General features: G+C 43.2%; 1 protein-coding gene across 1 annotated transcript in view; it reads left to right on the top strand.

Annotated features, from left to right (window-relative positions):
* GSDMC (gasdermin C) overlaps positions 1–22,253 on the top strand; it is a 30,007-nt gene extending 7,754 nt beyond the window's left edge. Inside the window, 13 exon segments of the mRNA XM_070480905.1 lie at positions 3,763–3,980; positions 4,674–4,857; positions 6,845–7,013; positions 16,082–16,193; positions 17,257–17,304; positions 17,900–17,926; positions 18,436–18,519; positions 18,735–18,761; positions 19,048–19,074; positions 19,913–20,052; positions 20,384–20,513; positions 20,975–21,048; positions 21,736–22,253. Of these exon segments, the coding sequence (XP_070337006.1) occupies positions 3,767–3,980; positions 4,674–4,857; positions 6,845–7,013; positions 16,082–16,193; positions 17,257–17,304; positions 17,900–17,926; positions 18,436–18,519; positions 18,735–18,761; positions 19,048–19,074; positions 19,913–20,052; positions 20,384–20,513; positions 20,975–21,048; positions 21,736–21,975 (1,476 nt within the window). The 5' untranslated portion in view covers positions 3,763–3,766 and the 3' untranslated portion in view covers positions 21,976–22,253.
* The last annotated feature ends 443 nt before the right edge of the window (positions 22,254–22,696 follow it).

Genomic DNA, 22,696 nt, shown 5'->3' with positions numbered 1-22,696 from the left:
AGGGGTCCAAGAATTTATCCATTTCCTCTAGGTTATCCATTCTGTTGGCATATAGTTTTTTGTAGTATTCTCTTATAATCCGTTGTATTTCTGCAGAGTCTGTTGTTATTTCTCCTCTTTCATTTCTGATTTTGTTTATTTGAGCTTTCTCCCTTTTTTCTTTGTAAGTCTGGCTAGGGGTTTGTCAATTTTATTTATCTTCTCAAAGAACCAGCTCTTTGTTTCATTGATCCTTTCTACTGCCTTTTTCGTTTCAGTAGTATTTATTTCTGCTCTGATTTTTATTATTTTTCTCCTTCTGCTGACTTTGGGCTTTATTTGTTCTTTTTCCTCTAGTTCAGTTAGGTGTTGTTTAAGATTGCTTATTTGGGATTTTTCTTTTTGTTAAGATGTGCCTGTATTGTGATGAATTTTCCTCTTAATACAGATTTTGCTGTACCCCCATATGAGTTGGTATGGCATGCTATCATTTTCATTTGTTTCCAGGTATTTTTTGATTTCTTCTTTAATTTCTTCAATGATCCATTGCTTGTTCAGTAGTGTATTGTTTAGTCTCCACATCTTTGTGCCTTTCTCAGCTTTTTTCTTGTAATTAATCTCTAGCCTTATAGCATTATGATCGGAAAAGATGCTTGTTATTATTTCAATTTTTTTAAATTTGTAGAGACTTGCCTTGTTTCCCAACATATGGTCTATCCTTGATAATGTTCCATGTGCACTTGAGAAGAATGTGTATTCTGCTGTTTTAGGATGAAGTGATCTACATATGTCTATTAAGTCCAATTGTTTTAGTTTTTCGTTTAGCTCCACTATTTCCTTGTTGATTTTCTGTCTGGATGATCTGTCCATTGATGTGAGTGGGGTGTTGAGGTCCCCTACTATTATTGTGTTGTTTTTAACATCTTCCTTTAGGTCTGTTAATAGTTGCTTTATGAATCTTGGTGCTCCTGTGTTGGGTGCATAGATATTTATAAGCGTTATTTCTTCTTGATGAAGTGTCCCTTTGATCATTATATATTGTCCCTCTGTGTCTCTCTTTACCTGTCTTATTTTGAAATCTGCTTTGTCTGATATAAGAATTGCAATACCTGCCCTTTTTAGCTTGCTATTAGCTTGAAGTATTGTCCTCTACCCCTTCACTCTGAGCCTGTGTTTGTTCTTGGGGCTGAGGTGTGTTTCCTGGAGGCAACAAATTGTTGGATCTTGTTCTTTAATCCATTTTGCCACTCTGTCTCTTTTTATTGGAGAGTTCAATCTGTTTACATTGAGAGTGATTATTGATGCATGTGGACTTAATGCTGTCAATCTGTCGCTCATTATCTTGTTTTCCTGCATTTCTTTTCCTGTGTGCTTTAGCCACCCATTTAATACTGCAATTTCTTATGCTGGGTTTCTTAGATTTTTCCTTATTTATGTTTTGTGGCTCTGTTCTGTTTTTTAGTTTAGTGGCTACCCTGAAGTTTGTACTTAGAATCTCGTGTATAATATAGTCTATTCTTGGTGGTCTCTTACTTACTTGGCCTGGACTGATTTAGACCCTTTGCTCTTCCCCTCCTAAATAATTATTTTCATTTCTTATTCCAACTCGTGTTATGAATTTGTAGTTAGAGTGATAAGATCATCCTTGCTTTGGTAATTTCCTTACCTTTACCATAAAGCTATAGTTGAATATTTGCTATCCTGTTCTGGTTCTATCCATCAGTCTCCCTACTCTTTGGTTTGTGACCCCTTTCTCCCTTTTTTCTTTTTTCAGATATGAGAGCCTTCTTGAGGATTTCTTGTAGTGGAGGACTTTTAGTTACAAATTCCATTAACTTTTGTTTGTCTGGAAAAGATTTAATTTCTCCCTCATATCTGAAGGATATTCTTGCTGGATAGAGTATTCTTGGCTGAAGATTTTTATCTTTTAAAGCTTTGAATATGTCACTCCATTCTCTCCTAGCTTGTAAGGTTTCTGTAGAGAAATCCACTGAAAGTCTGATAGGAGCTCCTTTGTAAGTTATTCTCTTCTGTCTTGCTGCCCTGAGTATTCTTTCTTTGTCTTTCATTTTTGCCATTTGTACTACTATGTGCCTTGCAGTAGGTCTTTTTACATTGACAAATCTAGGAGATCTGAAAGCTTCCTCTACACACATTTCTCCGTCAATCCCTACATTTGAGAAGTTCTCTTCTATAATTTCATTAAGAGCACTTTCTGCTCTATTTTCCTTTTTCATGTTCTCGGGAATTCCTATGATCCTTAAGTTCTTTCTCCTCATTGAATCCACTATCTCTTGGAGATTTTCCTCATTTTTTAAAATTCTTAGTTCTCTTTCTTCCTCTGTCTGGAGCCATTCAGCCCGTCTATCTTTGATTATGTTAATTTGCTCTTCTATAGTGTCTACACGGGCATTCAGGGAATCCGTCTTCTGTTTTATCTGGTCCATTGTGTTTTTCATCTCTAGTAATTCTGTTTGATTCTTCTTTATAATTTCAATCTCTTTTGTGAAGTAACTCCAGAACTCATTGGCTTGTTTCTCTATCTTTCTCTCTACCTCATTGAGGTTTTTGATTATAGCTGTTCTGAACTCATTTTCACTTAGTTTACCTCATTCCAAGTCCTCAGGACTTAATTCTATGTTTTTATTGTTTTCCTTCTGATCTGGGGCTTTTATAAATTGCTGGATGGTAGAGGAGCAGTTTTTTCCCATGGTGGTAGAATTCGGTTGCAGTTACAGCCTGTCGCCACTAGATGGGGGTCGAGAGCCGTACGTTCTGAGCTCTCTGCCTTCGGGCAAGATGGCAGCGCCCAGCGCGGTTTGCCGGGAGGGAGGGGCTGCTTTTCTCCTGTGCCATCTGGATTCGGATCAGTTCTGTTCTCTGGTCTCCCCGGGCCCTGGGTTTATGGGGTCCCTGCGCATGGAAGCTTTCCCCTGTCTGTGGGGTGCTGGGACCTCTCCACTTGACTCCCACAAAGGTACTCTTGTCTGTGGGTCATTGTCAAAATTGGTGTTTCTTTGGAGAGATGAGGACTCAAAATTCCTGTTCTGCCATCTTGCTAACATCATTCTTTGAAATTGAAAGTGTTTAATGGCAGCATGAGAATATCATCCAGGTGGATGACTACCTATACCAGGCTCTTGACTCATAGGAGAGGTGATTCACTCTATAATTTTCTAGTGAAACAGGGTCCACTTAGAACAACAATGCAGGCCTCTGGATTTTTTGATTTATCCCTCTCATTTCCATTGTCATGAAGGCTACACTCTTGTTCTATTTCAGTCACAGTAAGATTGTATAAATTTTGAAAGGCATGGATTTTACACACTGAACATGGGTAATTCACACAAACATAAAAATCAGTCTTCCAGTGGGTGATTAAAAATCATACAATTTGGCCAGCTTGATCTTAACTACCATGGCATAAGAAAGTACATGTGTTGAATTTTTGGAAGGGAATTCTTCTCCTCTTTGTCACTTCCAACAAATTAACTAAGTGCTCATGGGTCCCTCTGACCTGGGTGGTACTCTAGTCTAGGTATCTCATCTCTGTTCACTAAAGATCATCTCACTAGATAGTTGTTTAAGTAAGACTTAGGCCCCTTCCAGCTTCCAACATGGGCATACTTTGCATTTATATCCTATCTCGTTGTGTAGAGAGGACAAATACTTCTCTATGAAGTATTCAAATTACTGTCAACTTTCTGCATGACACATAGAAACTCATTTACTATCAACTGTAGACCCAACTGATCTTTGTACTCCCCTTCTGTCTGCTCCTAGCAACATGCCCTCTATGTTTGAGAGAACTAGCAAGAATATCACCAAAGAGATTGGAGACAAAGATCTGAGGCCTGCCAAAAACTTGTTGAGTGCCACCAGAATACATCATTTTTCTTTATTACTGAAGAGGAAGACTCACTCACAGTTCTGGGAACAACCTGAAGTTCCAACTGAAGTCTCCCTCATGGACATCCTCGAACCAAGTTCTTCAGTCCCAGGTATTGTCAGCCGTGGGCACAGGAGACAAGGAGTGAAAAACAATGGAGCTCAGGGAGAGGTGGTGCAGCACGCAAGAAATTCTGAGACATCCACACAGAGAGATCTCAGGATGAGCCTTGCCTGAAGGCAAGGGGCGAGGAACTAAGATTGTTTGAGAATTTACTGATTATTAACCAAGGAATACATTAGTTCATCTAGTACTTACAGCAGCCTTTTGAGATAGGAATATTATCCCCAGTTTACATAATAGTAAATTGAAGCCTACAAAATAATTAGTTCCACATTACATACCCGGGAACTAATAGAGCCAGGGTCCACACCCACGTCTTTCTGGCTGAAATCGAAATATTTTCTGCCCTAGTGCTCTCCCTTCTAGGACTGGATGCTGTGCCTGCTACAGGAGGCCCTTGCCTGGAAAGATTATGATGTGGGTCTCCTGGACAAGTACGCAAGTGATGTCACCATTTCTTAGGGTCAGGATATCATCCCTGATCTCCATCCCCTGGGTGGATTCAAACATTTGTCCTTGGCCGTAATTTACTTTTAAAATATTAATTGATTAGTTAGCTTCTCAACTGAGAGATTAAAATAAGTAAGAGGGCTGGGGCAAAATAGGACCATTATTCCACTTGGCACACCAGCTCTTCCAGTAAATTCTTGGCTAAACCTAAGGCTACTATTTCTGTCCCTAGAAACTGTCAAGACAGGACGGTTCCTCATCACTGACACTGCGGTCAAGAAGTGGAAGGCTCGTGTGAGTGTGAATGCTGGAGTAGAAGCGGGCTTGTTGCCGGAAGCTGCTGAGTTCTATGGATCCTCCCTCCGATATCGGATTGCTACCATCCCATTCCATACCTGGACAGACCTTCAAAAGAGGTGAGGCTGTGGGAGGGGAAGGGAACGGGTTGGCAGGGTCCCAGAAGGTGCCCTCCTCTTAGGCAAAGAGACTTTGTTGCTGAGGTTCAGAATGAAGAAAATCACATCCCAGATTATGACGCTCTTCTTGAGGATTCATTCATACACTCATTCAACTTAATAGTTATTAGTTATGTAATAAATATTTACTAAAAAGGTTATTATGCATTACAGTGCTATTTTGTGCTGAGAATAATGACAAGACTGATCAAAATCCTTGTCCTAAAGCAGATTATATTTAGTGGAGTAGGGGACATGCAATGAGTGAGGAAATGTTATAAAAAATAAATTAACAAAGTATTAATTTAAGAGAGACAAAGACTCTGAAATTCTTTGCTTAAATAAAGTATGCATCAGTGTCCTAGGATTTAACTCCTTGCGTGTGGGGAAAAAGACAGATCTTCAATAATCCTCTAAGGGCTTAACAAGAACTTCTCAAGTCTTTACGTCTTCTAGAGACAGAGATGTCAATTTAAATAATATTTCTATCAATGCAAAGAATTATTAAAGTAAGGAACTAATTAAAATCACAGACTGTTTAGAGACTAAAAGTTACTTTGACAGGGCATGCACAATTTCTGTATCCCTGGTGTCTTGTCACACCCTTCTTAGGACTAACATCTGCAAAGACTGTTCATAGTGCAAAAGATTATTTGGGTTTCTACAGCTGCAAGAAAAGAAAAAAATTTTGTCCTAGGAATTTCTTTCAGTAGTTAAAGAGGCTACAGTTTCAGGGATCCATTTTATTATCTAGCACCAAGAGAAATAAGTAAGCCTGAGCTCAAAACTTTAAATGTGAAAAGAAAGGCAATTAGATACTTTTAATAAATGGGATGCAGGGCATGTAATGTGTTTCAGCTAAAAGGTGGTCACAGATTGTGACGGGGGCTCTGAAGGTAAGCAGGAGGTGAAAGAGACTGGCTGGATGGAAGGGAGTCTGTTTGTGTTTCTCTGTGGAGCTAAAAGTTGAGCTCAGACCTAAAGAATGAAGGAAGCAAGAGCACGAGGGTCTGACAAGCCCTGGGACAGGACAGGGCTGGATATTTTCAGGATCAGCAGGGAGCCCTGTGATGTGGATGCTTAGTCAATCTTGAGGAAGGTGATATAAAATGAGGCTTGGAGACAAGCAGATATCAGATGACACAGCACCTTAGAGCCACATAAGGGGCTTGAATATCCCCCCAAGGGCAATGGGAAAAGCCAGTACTGATGCTCAGTGACCTCCTCCACTGAAAAGCATGTTAAGGGTCTCTCAGTGGTCCATATGGCTGTCATCCAGGGCACTAACTTCAGTGGCCTTGAGTATAATCAGAGTTGAGTCTCAGACTGAAATGGACATGAAATTTGTCTTCAGTCCTTCAGACCTCTCACACCTCCCCTGAATCTGTATCTTCAAGTCAGCCCTTCCAACCACCTATTAAGAACAGTGAACCCGTAAAGACCCACCTGTGATAGTCATGAAAAGTCACCCAGAATCCTCCCCGCTTTGTCTGCTCCACATCCCACCCTGACTGTGCCTTTGGACAGTGATGGATGTGGTTTCCCTGCTTTGACAGTAGGATCTCCTGAGGTCTGTTCTCAACCATGTGGACTTGTCTACTTCTAGGTTCTTCTGGTGAGAGGCCCTAGTGCTGGAAACATATAAACCAGCCCCTACCAGAGCCAATAGAATTTTTGAAAATGCAGATGTCTTTCACAGTATGGCATGAACACTCTCATACATGAACCCCTGTCAGAGAATGGGGGCCCCTCCACTGTGCATATCAGAGATGCTCTGTTGTCCTAGGTAACTTCACCTATAAGCCAGTATCTTTCTACCCATTTGGGGATCACCTGTCAAAGTCCACAGGCTCTGCACACCTTCTAGGTCCTGAGGAGAAGACTAACCCGAGTATCCTGAGAAGGCATCCCTTCCAACTCTGACCCTTCTCCTCTTTTCCATCCCCAGGAAATTGTTGGATCCAGAGCCATTATTTCTGAAGCAGTGCCGGAAAACAGCTGTGAACTTATATGTTGTGACAGAGATAGTGGAACTGCTCAACAGTCCTGTGTTGTATTAAACCAGAAGTGGGAACATTTTGGGAAAATTTTCCTTCACTTGGAATATGTTTGTTAAGGTATGGGATGGGGACACCAAGTGCATAGTCAACCCAGCCTCACTTCCCAGGGGAGTCTGGATCTTAATCAGTATCTGCTTTCAGATGTCAGAAAGGGTGGGGTCATAATTTCTCACTTCTTCTGTGCCAGTGAATCCTGATTCCTAACCTGAGACTATATTCTAACATCCTCGTTTGTAGTGCTTTAATATATGGGATTACCCAGTATTGGTATAATAGGAAATAGATTTAATTTTGTGGTATTACATTTTGCTTTGGGTAAGTAATGGATTCTGGGGAATCTAAGGGTTTGGCTGCTGTACTGTATACATGACCAGTTTGTGTATGGCTAGAAGAAGTGAGGAACCACTAACAGTAAACCTCAGCAGTTACAGTACCCTAAATGCTGTGATACCCTGAGCAGAAATGATTTAAGGAGTGAGATTTAAATACCTTCAAGCACATATGATTTACATAACTCACTCTTAATAGCTATCATATTTTTAACTGATTTAAGGAAATTCACATATCAAATATTTTGTGTCTGTTATAATGTATTTTGCACAATATATATATTTATGTGTAATTTGTCCTCACTTGAGAGATTTAGGGAAAAAAACAAACCAAGTTGAGAGCTAACTTTCCCAAAGTTCTTGATTTTGTTCTGGAGGAGGACCAGGCTCCACTCACATTATTTGATTCCAAGTTCAGTGGACCAAGAAATTTGAACTGAATAAAACATTACTATAGTTTGGAGGATATCATGACATTCAGCTTTGGGTTTCCATGTGCTTGTGTTTGTGAACTGGGTTTTGTGAGAACAGAAGGAGAAAACCCTGTGTCATTTCACGTAGAGTGACTGCTCAGCTGTGTGTGCCACCTTCCTAGCTGTCTATAGTCAGCATGGTTCCAAATGTTGGCTCCTGCACAGTGATCTTGTTAAACAGTTTGCTTATCACCTCTCGATCATGGGTGCAGCAATTTTGTTTTGGTCAACCAGACAAAAGATCAATAAGGAAATGGAGGACTTGAACAACTCTTTGTGGACCAGTTGGACCTAGCAACACTATGTAGACCATTAGACCTAACAGACATATACAGAACACACCATCAGCAGAGCAGAACATACATTCTACTCAAGCACACATGCAACATCCTTCAGTATAGTTATATGTTATGCCCCATGTAAGTCTTACCAATTTAAGAAGATTGAAGTCACACCAAAAATCTTATCTGACCACAATAGAATGAAACTAGACGTCAATAACAAAAGGAAAACTGGAGGGGCCAGCCCCACAGCTGAGGTGTTATGTTTGCACACTCCACTTTGGCTGCCTGGGGTTTGCCAGTTGGGATCCTAGGTGCAGACCTATGCACTGCTCATCAAGCCATGCTGTGATGGCATCCCACACACAAGAACTAGAATGACTTACAAGTAGGATATACAAGTATGTACTGGGGCTTTGTGGAGAAATGGAATTAAAAAAAAAGGAAATTGGCAGCAGATGTTAGCTCAAGGCCAATCTTCTTCACCAAAAAAAGAAAAAAAGGCATACCTTCAAAATAAAAAAAAGGAAAACTGGAAAATACACAAATATGTGGAAATTAAAGAGTGCACTGTAGAACCTTCAATTTTACGTTTTTGATATCATCTCTAACCTCTTTTTTCTTCTGTGTGTATCTCTTATCCACTCATCATGGAAATAGATAATTTTAGTACTTTTGTCTTTTGACCTTCATGTTATCTTCATAGCTGGTTGATCTGCTACTTTGACTATATATTTGCCTTTATCAATGATTTTATTGTGCTTTTTGGTTTTTGGATAATTATCTTATTCCTATTTGTGGTCTTCTCTTTTCCACTTAAATAAGTCCCTTTAGTATTTCTTGTAAGGTTGCTTTCTTGGTGATAAACTCCTTTAGTTTTTGCCTGTCTGGGAAGCTTTTTCTCTCCTTCCATTCTGAATGATAATCTTTCTGGGTAGAGTATTTTTGGCTGTAGACTTTTTCCCTTCAGCACTTTAAATATTTCATGATAATTCCTTCTAGCCTATAAGGTTTCTGCTGAGAAGTCAGCTGATAAGTCTTCTGGGGTCTTCTTTGTATGTAACTTGTTGCCTTTGTCTCACAGATTTTAGAATTCTCTCTTTATCTTTAATTCTTAAAATTTCAATTACAATGTGCCTTGGTGTGGGCCTCTTTGAGTTTATCTTATTTGGTGCTTTCTGTGCTTACTGTACCTGGATGTCTGCTTCCTGCATTAGGTAAGTTTTCAGCTATTATTTCTTTGAATAGATTCTCTGCCTCTTTTTCTCTCTCTTCTAATGGGACACATATTATATGAATCTTAGGGTGATTGACATTGTCCCAGAGATCCTTTAGACTGTCCTCATTCTTTTTTCTTTTATCTGTTCAACTTCAGTGATTTCCTCGTCTTTCATCCAGCTTGCTGAACCGTTCTTCTGTATCATCTATTCTGCTATTGAGCCCCTCTAGTGAATTTTTCATTTCTAGTATTGCATCTTCATTTCTGATTGGTTCTTTTTTATATTTTCCAGTTCTTTGTTGAAGTTGTCACTGAGTTAATCCATTCTTCTTTCAAGAGCAGTGAGCATCATTATGACTCTTAGTTTGTACTCTTTGTCATATTAATTTTTTATCGCTCTTTTGTTTAGTTCTTTTTCTGGGGTTTTGTCCTTTTCCCTTACTATGAACATATTCCTTTGTCTCCTCATTTTGCTTCTTTTTTTTCTGTGCTTATATTTATGTGTTAGGTAGGTCAGCTATGTCTTTTGATCTTGGGGAGGTGGCCTTATGTCAGAGATGTCTTATGAGGCCCAGCAGTGTGCTTCCCTCTCGTCACCAGTTCCAAATGTTCCAGGAGTGTCCCCTGTGTGGGGTACATGTGTACTTCTGCTGTGTCAGGGTTGCTCTTGCTGCAGGTGCTTGTGGAGGCTAGGCTGTCCCCCTAGCCAGTTGGTTGTAATGCTCAGCTGTATGTAGCTGCTATGGACACTTCAGTCACTTTATCAGGAATGGGGAGCCCCAGCACAGTTGGCTGCAAGGTCTAATAGTACATTCCTGTTGCAATTTTTCTGCTAAGTGAGTAGGCCCCCAGCATGGCTGGTTGCTAGGCTTATGGTCTTACAATTGTTGTGGGCCTCAGGACTGCAAGGCTGTTTTCAGCTCTCTCATGATTTCAGCTTACTGGGTCTGGCTCCAGGTATGGGCGCACCCAACTGTTTCAGGCTTTGGAAGGTAGAGATGATCCCCTATGTGGCTGTTTGAGAAGCACAACTCTAATGCAGCTGACAAGCCCCATTGCCTGCAAAGCCACACACCTGGTCAACATGGTCCTGCTCCTTGTGTGTGCCTGACCCCCTGAAGCAGACCCAGTTGCCCCACTACAGAGTTCCAACACACTCCACCAAGGCAGGCCTACCCCTCATGCATGCCCTCCCCCATAGAGGTGGACCCACTTGCTCTGCTGCAGAGGTTCCAGGCATCCCACCTATGTGGGCCCACAAGTTGCCTGAGGGCTTGATGTTGAGTGGGGCCAGTCCCTAGGGTGAGTTGCCCTGCCCTGGCTGAGTTGGATTAAATTGGCACTCTAGGGGGTAGGGCAGACCCTGGGCTAACCGGCCAGGGGAGGAACTCCAATGGAATCTGCCAGCATCTGTGTCAGCAAACCTGTACTAGGTCACAATGATGGCTGCTGCCAAAGTCTCAGTCCCTAGGGTGGTGTCACTCTCAATGAGATGCACCCAGAGCTTAGCAAGTGAGTCTCTTTTCACCAAAGGACTGTGCAGGTTTCTTTCTGGTGACTTTAGGTTGCTTTCCAAAATGGGTGAATTTGTGCATGGGCCCTTTAAACAGCAGGCTTTCCCCCCCTTATAAGATAGCTTCTCTTGGGGTATTCCCTGATGTAGTTAATAGCCAGCAAACCCAGATATTATGACACTTGTCTCGGTTGTGCTTAATTCAAAAGCTGCTTATTGTGGTAATGCTCCTCTGCTCAGATCCCCTACTCCTCCAGGGAAGCCTTTGTACCTTAAGATTGCTCCCAGCTGGCTGTGAAGTGCTGTGGGTTGAAGGTTGATTTTTCCTCTCCAGGAGGGAATTTCTGCCTCTTCCACTGTAGTCAGTGCTGTCCCTTGTCGTGGGGGTTATTTTTATCCAGTTTTCAGTTTTCTCTCAGGGGTAATTGTTCCAAGAGTAGTTGTAAATTTGTTGTGTCCATGGGAGGACATGAGTTCAGAGTCTGCCCAATGCCACCATCTTGACACTGTCTCCTCAATTTTGCAAGATGAAAAGTTTCTGGAGATCTCTTTCACAACAAGGTGCCTAAGTTAACACTACTGTACTGTACACTTACAGAACATAAAACTTACCATTCGGACCATGTTTATCTTTTCCACAATGAAAATTAAGTAGGAGGGGTACATAATAATAAAAGTGTTATAAAAATTCAAGTAGCTTCCCTTATCTGTATAACTGAAATCCATCCTGCTTTTATAGCAAAATGTGGGGCCTTACTTATATCCTCAAATAACTTATTGTCATCTTCCTGTTGAATAGGGTACACATTCATAAAGACAAAAAAAAAATAGTAGAAACAGCAGCAGACAAGAAATGTCAAAATTTAGAAAATTCTACTAAAAAGTAGACAAATGGTAACAGACCCTGGAAAGCAAGAATAGTGGAGCCCCAAATACATCAGGGAAGGAAGCCTAGAAACAAGAACCCCTGAAAGTTTCAGGAATTGGAGGCCTCAGCTACCTCTGAAGAGAGGGTACAGGTGGGACTGCACGTAAAAATATTGGTTGAAAATCTATGTAAGGAACACTTGGAGTTCCAGATCCCTTTCCCACATCTGCATAGCCTGGAAACTACCCTCACACTCCACCCCCGCCCCAGTAGAAGACTCTCTGGAGAATTTAAACAATGTGGGCTCTCGATTTGGAGAGACTGGTTACAATGAAGGATGGGGGTAAGGGACCATATTGGAAAAGGGAAAACAAGTGAAAATCCTTTTTTTGTGTGGGGAATCTGAGCCCTATCACCCCATTCAGCTCTGGGCATCCTGCCTCCACCTCCTATAAGCCCCAATACCTATATCCCAGGCACAGAACTTAGGGGTTATTCCCTGGGAATATTAACCAGTCCAAAAGAAAAAACCCAACATCCCTATAGTTGGGGACGCAAAAGAAATAGCTTGGTCCCTGCCTGATCACCCCAAAGTGGAATACCCCACTCAACAAACCCTGCCATTGCACACTTAACCTCTATCATCTTTATAATGCCTCATTTGTCAATAAAAACCACAGAACTAAAAATCATAAGCACTTGAGGAAAACCTTAGATATACACATACAAAAACCCTACACTGAAATTAGGAAACGTGAATATACAAAGACAACTCAGAGAGGAAAGAAACACCTTATTTCTCAAAGTGATATATAGAGTTTCCATGAAAGTATGATGCTCTATAAAAAAGAGTATTCATAGCTCTTATAAATTAAAAAAATAGTAGCAAAATGTCATTTTTTTGTGAGTTTATTACTACTGATCAAACTACATTGATACATCATTATCACACAAAGTCCATAGTTTTACGTCACGGTTCATTTTGGTGTTATATATTCTTTGGGTTTTGACAAATGTATCCACCATTATAGCATCATGGAGAATTGTGTCACTGCCCTAAATATTCTCTGTGTTCCACTATTTATCCTCCCTCCTGCCAACACCTGGCAACTACTGATCTTTTTTTGTTGTCTCCATAGTTTTGTCATCTCCAGAATGTCATATGATTGGAACCATACAGTACTTAGCCTTTCAGATTGACTTCTTTCATTTAGTAATATGCATTTAAGGTTCCTCCAGGTCTTTTCGTGCCTTGATAGCTCATTTCTTTTCAGTCATGAATAATGTTCTATTGTGTGGATGTACCACAGTTTATTTATCCATTCACTTACTGAAAGACATTTTGGTTGATTCCAAGTTTAGGCACCTAGAAATAATGCTGCTTATAAACACCTATGTGATGATTTCTGTGTGGACATAACTTTTCACCTCTTTTAGGTAAATACTAAAGAGCATGATGTCTGGATTGTATGGTGCTAATACGTTTAACTTTGTAAGAAACCACCAAACTGTCTTCCAAAGAGGCTGTACCATTTTGCCTTCCCTCCTACAATGAGTGAGAGTTCCTGTTGCTCCACATCCACATCAGCTTTTTGTAGTCTCACTGTTCTGGTTTTTTGGCCATTCTAGTATGTGTGTAGTGGTATCTCATTGTTGTTTTCATTTTCATTTTCCTGATGACATATAATATGGAACATCTTTTCAAACGCTTATTTGTCATTTGTATATCTTCTTTGCTGAGGTTCTGCTCAGGCCTTTTGCCCATTTTATAATTGGGTTTCCTTATTGTTCAATTTTAAAAATTAACATTTCTTGCAAGGCTTGTCTACTGGCAACGAATTCACTCAATTTCTATTTGTCTGAGAGAGTCTTTATTTCTCCTCCACTTTTGAAGGATATGTAATTAATTATAGGTTGATTTTTTCCCCCTTAACCCTATATACATCATTCCACTCTCTTCTTGTTGACATGGTTTCTGAGGAGAAGTTGCGTATAATCCTTAAATTTCCTTCTCTATGGATAAGGTGTTTTAATCCTCTGACTTCTTTCAATATTTTTCCTTATCATTGAATTTCTGCAGTTTGAATGTGATATTTATAGGTCTAAGGTTTTTTTGTTTTTTGTTTATTTGGCATTTATCTTGCTGGAGTTCCCTGAGCTTCCTGGATCTGTGGTTTGGTGTCTGACATTAATTTGGGGGAAATTCTCAGTCACTATTGCTTCAAATATTTCTTCTCTTCCTTTCTTTCTTTCTTCTCCTTTATATATTCACATTACACGTATTACAGCTTTTGTAATTGTCCAACAGTTCTTGAATATTCTCTTCTATTTTTTCACCCTCCCCCCCACCCCGAGTTTTGAGGATTCTCTTGAGATATCCTCAAGTGCAGAGATTTTTTTTCTCAGCTGTGAAAATGAGCCAATCAAAGGCATTCTTTATTTGTCTTATAGTGTTTTTGATCTCTCTGGAATTTCTTTTTGATTCTTAGAATGTTCATTTCTCTGCTTACGTTACTCATCTGTTCTTGCATTTTGCTTATGTTTTTCATTAGATCCCTTAGCATATTAATCATAGTAGTTTAAAATCCTCTGTATGATAATGCTGGCATCCTTGTTATATCTGAATCTGATTCTCATGCTTGCTGTGAATCTTCAAACTGTTGTTTTTGCTTTTGAACATGCCTTGTAATTTTTTTTGAAAGTTGGACATGATATACTGGGTAGAATGACCTCTGATAAATAGGCCTTTAGTGACGTGATGGTAAACTCTAAGGGGCAGAGGGTACCATTCTATAGTCCCGTGATTGGGTCTCAGGTTTTTAGTGAGCCTGTGCCCTTGTTCTGTGAATTTCACAAGAGCTTCTCAGTACTCTCCAGGTGCCCCCCTCCTTAGGTAGGACAGATGGCTAGAAGGAGCTAGAGTTGGATATTTCCTTTTCCCCACGTGGAAGGATAGAAGAGGCTGGAGTTGGGTGTTTCTCTTCCATCAGGTTTGTTTGGCTCTCGTAAAACCCCAATAGGTTAGGCTCTAGCAAAGTAGTTTCTCTTAAGGCAGGCCATATTAAGGAGAACAGAATGCTCTGAGAGATTTCAAAATGGTTGCTTTCCCCCTCCCACTGCCTGAAGCATGAGGGAATTTTTCTCTGATATTCGCTGTGAGAATCTGGTAGAGCTCCTGGAGAGAAAACTCACAAAAGTGCGAGGCCCCTCTCACGACTGGGTCCACTGGAGTTTTTAAGTCCCAGACTTGTCCACACTGAGCCTCCAGCAATTTGTCAGCTATAGTTCAGGTTTTCCTACCGCAGCATTGGTTCCTGTGGAGGTTTCTGCTCATGGGTTTCTGCCCTCATAAAAGGTGATGCGCTATATACGCCTTTCTGTCTCTCCAGTTCTCAGGGCACTGGTTTGCTCTGTGACCTCGCTTCTCTGACAGATCTAAGAAGAGTTGTTGGTTTTTCAGCTTGCTCAGCTTTTTACTTGTGGTTAGGATGGAATGACGACTTCCAAGCTCCTTACACATTGGACTAGAAACTAGAAGTCAAAAAATTTTAAAAATAGAGAAGTCAGAAAATTTCCAAAAAAATTAAGAAGACAAGAGAATATTAATAAAAAAAATTTAGAGGATCAAGAGATCCAACTTCTGAATAATAGCAATTCCAGAAAGAGAGAACAGAGACACAATGCTGTGGGGGAAAATCATTGAAGGAATAATACAAGAAAGGATCTGAGAACTAAGGAAAATGCCAACTGCAGGCATAGTTTAATGAGTCAACAAAGATCTACACCATAGAACCTAGGTGTGAAACTCCGGGCACTTGCTTCAAGAAGAAAATCATGAATATTACTAAAAAGGAAAAAATAGTCGCATTCCAAGGAGTTCCAGCCTGGAATTCCATGTCCAGTCAAATGTCAATCAAGTTGAGAATAACATAAAGTTGTCTTCAGATATACAAGGTCTTAAAAAATGTACCCTATACATCCCTAGAGAGAATGAGTAGGAGGCAGAGAGGGCACATGATTATCACATTAATTAAGTGATAAAGGAAAGATCTGGAGTGAGGGGAAGCAGTCTCCCCAACAGTAAACAGTGAGTATTAACTTAGACAGACACTGGATATGAATATTTTAGGAAGATGGGGGAAGGAGAAATGAGGAGTGAGAGGAAGATTAGGAAAATGAAATCCTCATCATCAACAGGATAAAGTACATGGATATACTTAAATCTGGTAAAAAAAAATCAGATCATTGCAATACAAACATGAGATTGAGAAATGTGAAGGTAAATACTGGACAAAAGAAGGAAAAAAGCAATAACTGGAAATCAGGATTAGAGGGGATGAGATCAGAGGACAGCTGAGTCCTTTTCTCATGTTTTTTCCAGATCTATCTGAGTTTTCAAATCACATGTGTCTATCACCATGTTACCTGGTTTCTCTCCCCAGGGTAAAGAAGCGGGAGAGCGTCTCAAAGTGAGAGAGAAGAAGCTGACTCTGCAGAAGGGCATGGTGATGGCCTATAAGAGGAAACAGCTGGTTTTCAAGGAGAATGGCTGGGGTAAGCAGAGGGTGAAGGAGGAGATGGGGAGAGGGGTTCTGCTTCTCCTGAGAAGAGAAACGAGACAGGGAGAGACCATCAGCAGGCAACCTTCCCTTCTTCGCCTCTTGAGGGAGAGGAGGAACATCATTTCTCAGCTGTCCATGGCACACACACGCCCCAGGACCCACAGCCAACCCCTAGGATGGCCTGACGGAAATGTTGCTACAGGAGATACAGAGTCTCTTACATGGAGAAGGACAAAAGGGGTGCCCAAGGGAGAGGTGTCCTTCACACTGGGAAAAGTGCGGCCCTAATCCTGACCATCTCTATTCATTCAAGGTCCTGCCATGCTCAGCAGCTCACCTGGGGGAGCCACAGAGCCGTCCCCAGGTTACCCCTAAGATCCCACCACAGTCACAAACAGAACTTCAGATGTTGTGTTCTAACAGCATAATGCAGGATTTTATCTACATCTCTTCCCTCCCTCACTAGCCTCAAAATGAACAGTGTCCCAACACATTGGCTATGGGTTCTGACTCCACACAGACAAACCATTTGCATCAAACCATACTTGCATACACAGGCGGAATTGTAATCACTGAGAAGACCACTAGCTCACCAAACCTGGCGTCTCCCTGCCAAAATGTAAGTCCCTGCTAGAGGTCAGCCTGATACAGTGGGGTCCAGGTCCTTGGAGATGAGGAGATGCTCTCACCATACACGCAGACACACACACACACACACACACATTATGCACACACACACTCTCTCTCAATCCTTCCTGAAGGAGGAGGGAGGAAGCACTTTCCCTCACCTTACAAAGGCGGCTCCCTGCATAATGATCACTGAGGCCCTTATTTAAGGGTGCTCTTCAGAGAGTCAGATTCAGGAGACAGAGTGAGCTCAGGGACTCTGAGTTTCACAAGCATCCCAGCTGATTCTGACGCAAGGGGTCCCCAGGCCACCCTGAGATAATCTGCTGCATCAGGCCAAGAGGGATCCTTGGGGGCTGCAGTGTGGGGCATGAATAACTCCAGCAGGAGTGACTTTGTTTCTCCTGACCTGGCTTCTTTCCATCCAGACATTCTTCTCATGTCAGATGATGACAAGCAGAACACCTTTCCAGAAGGTGAGTCCTAGAGCTGAGTGAGCTCTCTGTCTAGACCTCATACTTGCTGAGCCCTGACCTCTTTTAGAGGCTAAGAGCCACGAAAGGGCCTCAGCCCCACAGACCCCAGGGAGACCCTCCCCTGGCCAGACTCCTCCACTGCCTCCCAGTCTCTCCTGCCTTTGACCTTGGCAAGGGCCCCTGGCCACAAGGAAAGCCACCTTTCTCCTTTGAGGACCGGCACAGGGGTGTGTGTGTGTGTATGTGTGTGTGTGTGTGTGTGTGTTTGTGTGTGTGGAGGGGAGACTAACTCCCGATGAGTGAGCACTTCTGCTTTCTTTCCAGGGAAAATTGTGCAGCATTCAGGGATGGGTCAGTGGATGTTTTTGAGCAGGAAAGTGGGATCTTATCCCTCCCCCAGGCCTCTCTGCAAAACCACAACCCCAATGTTGCCTTTGCTGTCCTTCCCCAGGCACTGGGATCTGGCCCCTGGGCAAGGGGCAGGGATGGATGGAGAGGAGCCGGTTGGGGAAGTAGGGGGCAGAAGGTCAGAAAACTGTGTTTTAAGAGACTAACCCTTGGGTGGGGAATTTCGTTTCTCTTCTTGGCCTCATAGGAGAGATTCCTTGCACCTCTCAAACAGGTGAGCGTGTGTGAGCTGGAGGCAGGGATGGGTCCTTCCTGCACACATCTGTGAGCAGAGCAGACTGCCCCAGCCTTTGCCACCACAACCCTAGTGCTGCCTTTGCTGCCCTTCCCCCAGGCATTGGGTTCTGGGCAACAGAGAGGAGCGGGTTGGGGAAGTAGAGGCAGAAGGTCAGAAAACTGCGTGTATTCAGGTACTAACCCTCGGGCGGGGAATTTCGTTTCTTTTCTCGGCTCCATAGAAGAGATTTCTTGCACCCCCTGAACAAGTGAGTGTGTGTGAGCTGGAGGTGGGGATGGGGTCCATCATGCAAACATCTGTGAGCGGAGCAGACTTCCCCAGGCTTTGCCACCATAACCCCAGTGCTGCCTTTGCTGCCCTTCCCCCAGTCACTGGGTTCTGGGCAACGGAGAGGAGGGGGTCCGGGAAGTAGGGGGCAGATTGTCAGAGAAAGTAAGTGTCTTCAGAGACTAACTCTTGGGCGGGGGATTTTGTTTCTCTTCTAGTCACAGTAGAGCTTTCTTGCACCCCCAAAGCTGGTGAGTGTGTGTTTGCTGGAGGCTGGGATGGATCCTTCCTGCACACATCTGGTGAGCAGGGCAAACTGCCCCAGACTTTGTCACTACAACACCAGTGCTGCCTTTGCTGCCCTTCCCCAGGCACTGGGATCTGGCCCCTGGGCAAGCGGCAGGAATGGATGGAGAGGAGCGGGTTGGGGAAGTAGGGGGCAGAAGGTCAGAAAACTGTGTGTATTGAGAGACTAACCCTTGGGTGGGGAATTTCATTTCTCTTCTTGGCCTCATAGGAGAGATTCCTCACAGCCTACAAAGAGGTGAGCGTGTGTGAGCTGGAGGCGGGGATGGGTCCTTCCTGCACACATCTGGTGAGCAGGGCAAATTGCCCCAGACTTTGTCACCACTGCCCCAGGGCGTGGCCCTAGTTTCTATGGAATGGGGAGGGTTGAGAAGGCTGAGGAGGTGGAGGGATGGACCCAGATGAAGCAGGAAGAGGTTAAGCAAGAGGGAGGAGGTGGTAGGAGGGCAGAATCCTCCAAAGTACCCCTAAAGCAAATCTAGGGGGATGAGAAAGGAAGATGACCACTTGTGATTCCCTTCTAGCAGGAATAGAGACACCCTTTGGTCAAGGTGAGTGTTTATTAAGAGGGAAACTGATCCTTCTGGGTGGGAAACTGCAAGGCTGAGAACCCAAATGGGAGCTTTCCATGCAACTTGGAAAACTGCACTCTACTCCCAAATTTACAGTCCTGCTTCTTCATTCATTTATTCATGCATGCGTGTAACAAACACTTACTGAGGACCCATTAGGCAAAGGCATTATTCGGTGCACTGGGGACATAGCAGTGAACTAAATGGAAATCACCTCCCAGGAGCCTCCATTCTGGGGCCCTATTCCTCTCAGCAGGCGTCCATGAGGCCACCTGGAGTGTCCGGGGAGAAGCAGAGTGCCCCCAACACCCACTGCTTGGTGAATTCTGTAGGACATAGATGATACAGGCAGAATGATGAGATAAGAAGGGTGACCATCTTTGGGGGCTACCCCCCCAAGCACTTCATATACACAAGCCCATTTAATCCTCATACCATCCCCACCCAAAGGATGTGGAATCTGAGCCCACAGCACCTAACATTCTCATCTCTAGAGCCCAAAGCTGGAATCCACACTATTCCACACACGTCCAGAAACAAGCACCTTGTCATTCTCTTCCACTTTCCAGAATCTCCTTCTCTCCTGCCAGCATTCTGCCTGCTCATTTCAGAGCATTGGGATTGCCCATCTTTCTATCCTGTTATGACAGCTCCATCTCCAGAGCTCAAGCATGCTATCCACAGAGACACTTTTGGGTTGGTAGATAAAGAGATAGACATGCTGGCTCATATTGATGGGAAAGGGCTTATCATCTCAGGAATGTTCTAATCTAAGAATTGTCTCCATTCTCTGGTTGATGTTGATGCCTGAGGGCAGAGTTCAAGCACCTACAAGAGGAGGTTTCCCAGCAAATGGAGGCATTGGCCCAGCTCTCAACGGACGTCCAGGCTGCTATATTCCATAATATCCTGGCCATGCTCGGGGACAGAGGGGCCCTGCAGGACCTCATGGACATGGTGAGGGGGTCCCACAGCTGCCTAAGGCTGATCAAAGTTGTGAAGGGGCGAATGTTTAGGAGATATGGCTACCAAGATACATCGGGGAGGAGAAATGGGGCAATGCCAGGGGAACGAGAAAGATGTCTGAGATTTGGGACTCTAGCCATGTGCCCAGTGACCAAGGCCTGCGAGTGCAGCCCCCGCATATGGAGGGCATGTGGAATCCCCTGGGGTGAGGTAGAGAGCCATTATAGCCACCCCTTGGTTAATCACTTATAGACACAGAATTTACAGGGAAAATATCATCATCATCATCATCATTGTCATCAATAATACTTGTCTTCTACAGCTTGAACAGGAACACTTGGGTCATTTGAATGGCCCTGGAGGCACCATCCTAAATGAACTGCGAAAGGACTCAAGATATCAATGGGTTAAACCAAAGTACCCCATCCTTTACCTGCTTGAGGCCATAATGGGTAAGAGTGATTTGGAGGAAGAGCGGGAGAGTCACAAGGCTGGTCCCCCAGAACCCCTGAAAGGGCTGAGTTAGATGAACTTCTCCAAAGCCCTTCAGATATTATGACTTTTCATCCTCACATCACGCCTGTCTCCAAGGGCTAATGGGATAAACTCTACATGTGACACAGAGCCTGAGGCCTAGCAAGACCGGCCTAAATCCAGCTAACATATCATTGGGGCTGAATGATTCCCGGCTCCAGCCTCATAATCCCATCCTCTGGACCATGTTATGTAGCATCCTGGAGACCATCCTAAGAACAGCAGGAGGACTTCCCGGGCAGGGAACTTGACCTTCAAGTCTCATGGGTTTTATTCCTCTGACTCAGAGTTCCTCTCTCACAGGGTCTCCTTGTTCACAATAGGGAAGAAAATCTGACTCTTCATCACTGTTTTTCCCCATATGTCTCCCTGTCCCCAGTACTGAGTGACATCCAACATGATCTGCTGGCCCAGTCCAAGGAGAAGAGGATCCTGTTCCATCAGCGGGAGCTGGTGAGAAATCCCCAGGGGCCAGCATCCAGGGAAGAGGGTGAGGGAACCAGAGATAAGAATGAATCAGAGAAAAGAGAGATGGCACAGGTTCCTGCTGGGAGGGGAGTCCGGCTCCCTCTGTGGCCACTGGGGCTGCATCTCCTTCTGGAGAGCAGGTCCAGCAGGTATGAGGCTACCTCAGGAGGGGGTCAGTTTCCATGGCAACCCCTGCAGAGGCACCCACAGTTCTAAAATAGCCATACAAGAACATGTGTTTGGGAGCTCAGGAGATCTGAGTAACAGCCCTGCTTTACTTACACGGTCACCTTTTGCAAATTGCTCTCTCTCTCTCTCTTTCTCTCCATAGATATGTGTATATAAGTACATCTATGCATATAGATGTCCACATATACATACACACATTGCACACACATGCATATACATATCTAATTCCCGACACCACTGCTCTGCAGGGTAAATCTTAGTATCACCATTTAGCAGCTGAAGAGCCAATGCTCACTGATTTCCAATAACGTGTCCATAATCACATCAATCATAGGCCATGATCAGGACATGATTCCTGGTCCCTTTGACGCCAAAGCTTTTTCTCCCTTCAGTTACCCTGCATGACCTCTGGCTCTTGGGACGAAGGTTTTCTCTTCCTGACCTCAAAGGCTGACTTGTAACCTCTGACACTGTTTCTTCTAGGTGAGGAGCATCCTGGAGCCCAACTTCAGCTACTCCTGGAACATTCCCTTCATCATCAAGCGCAACCTCCTTGCCCCACTCCAGGGGGAGGGTTTGGCCATCACCTATGGCCTGCTGGAAGAGTGTGGCCTGAAGATGCAGTTGGATAGCCCCAGGTCAACCTGGGATCTGGAAGCCAAGAAGCCCCTGTCTGCCCTGTATGGGATCCTCTCGATGCTGCAGCAGCTGGCGGAGGCCTGAGGCTTCCCTGGTGGGTGGTCAGTCCAGAGAGGCCTGGCCCCCGCCCCCAGTCTATGCTGTGAGTGTCCTCAATGGGCTCAGGGGACCCAGGGTCACGCCTCTCTGCCTTTCCCGGTGGGATAGAGACAGGGATGGACGGAGACTGGAGGGAAAGTCCTGGGGTGATGGAAATCTCTCTGTCTAGATAAAGGTTTATGCATTTGTCAAAACTCCTCCAATAGTGTGCTGAAGAATCGAGCATTTCTCTGTAAATTTTACTTCAAAACAATGTAGACAAATACTGAACTCTAGTTAATAGTATGCATTCTGAATTGTTTTGGGTGAAGTGCGCTGATGTCAGTAATTTACTTCAAAGTGAACCAAAAAATAAGGTGGATTGATGATAGAAAGACATATATGTGACCAAGGAAATGTGGTAAAATGTTAATAATTAGGGAATATGGGTGTAGGATATATGAGAGTTCTTTTTTATTCCTGAAACACTTTGTAAGCCTGAAATTGTTTCAAATAAAAAATCACCCCCCTTATCTGTGTTTATATGTGTGTGTGTACATGTTCGTGTGTGTATGTATTTTTTTCTCCACATCCTTAAGAAGGCTTGTTATAGCTGCCTTTTTTTTTTTTTTTTTTGCTTATAGCCGACCTGGTGGGTATGAATTGATATCTCATTGTGGTTTTTATTTGCATTTCCCTGATGGTTTACGATTTTGAGCATCTTTTC

This window comes from Equus asinus, chromosome 12, assembly GCF_041296235.1.
Source record: "Equus asinus isolate D_3611 breed Donkey chromosome 12, EquAss-T2T_v2, whole genome shotgun sequence".
In the NCBI taxonomy this organism is placed as follows: Eukaryota; Metazoa; Chordata; class Mammalia; order Perissodactyla; family Equidae; genus Equus; species Equus asinus.
This window is presented reverse-complemented; position numbering and strand designations above follow the sequence as displayed.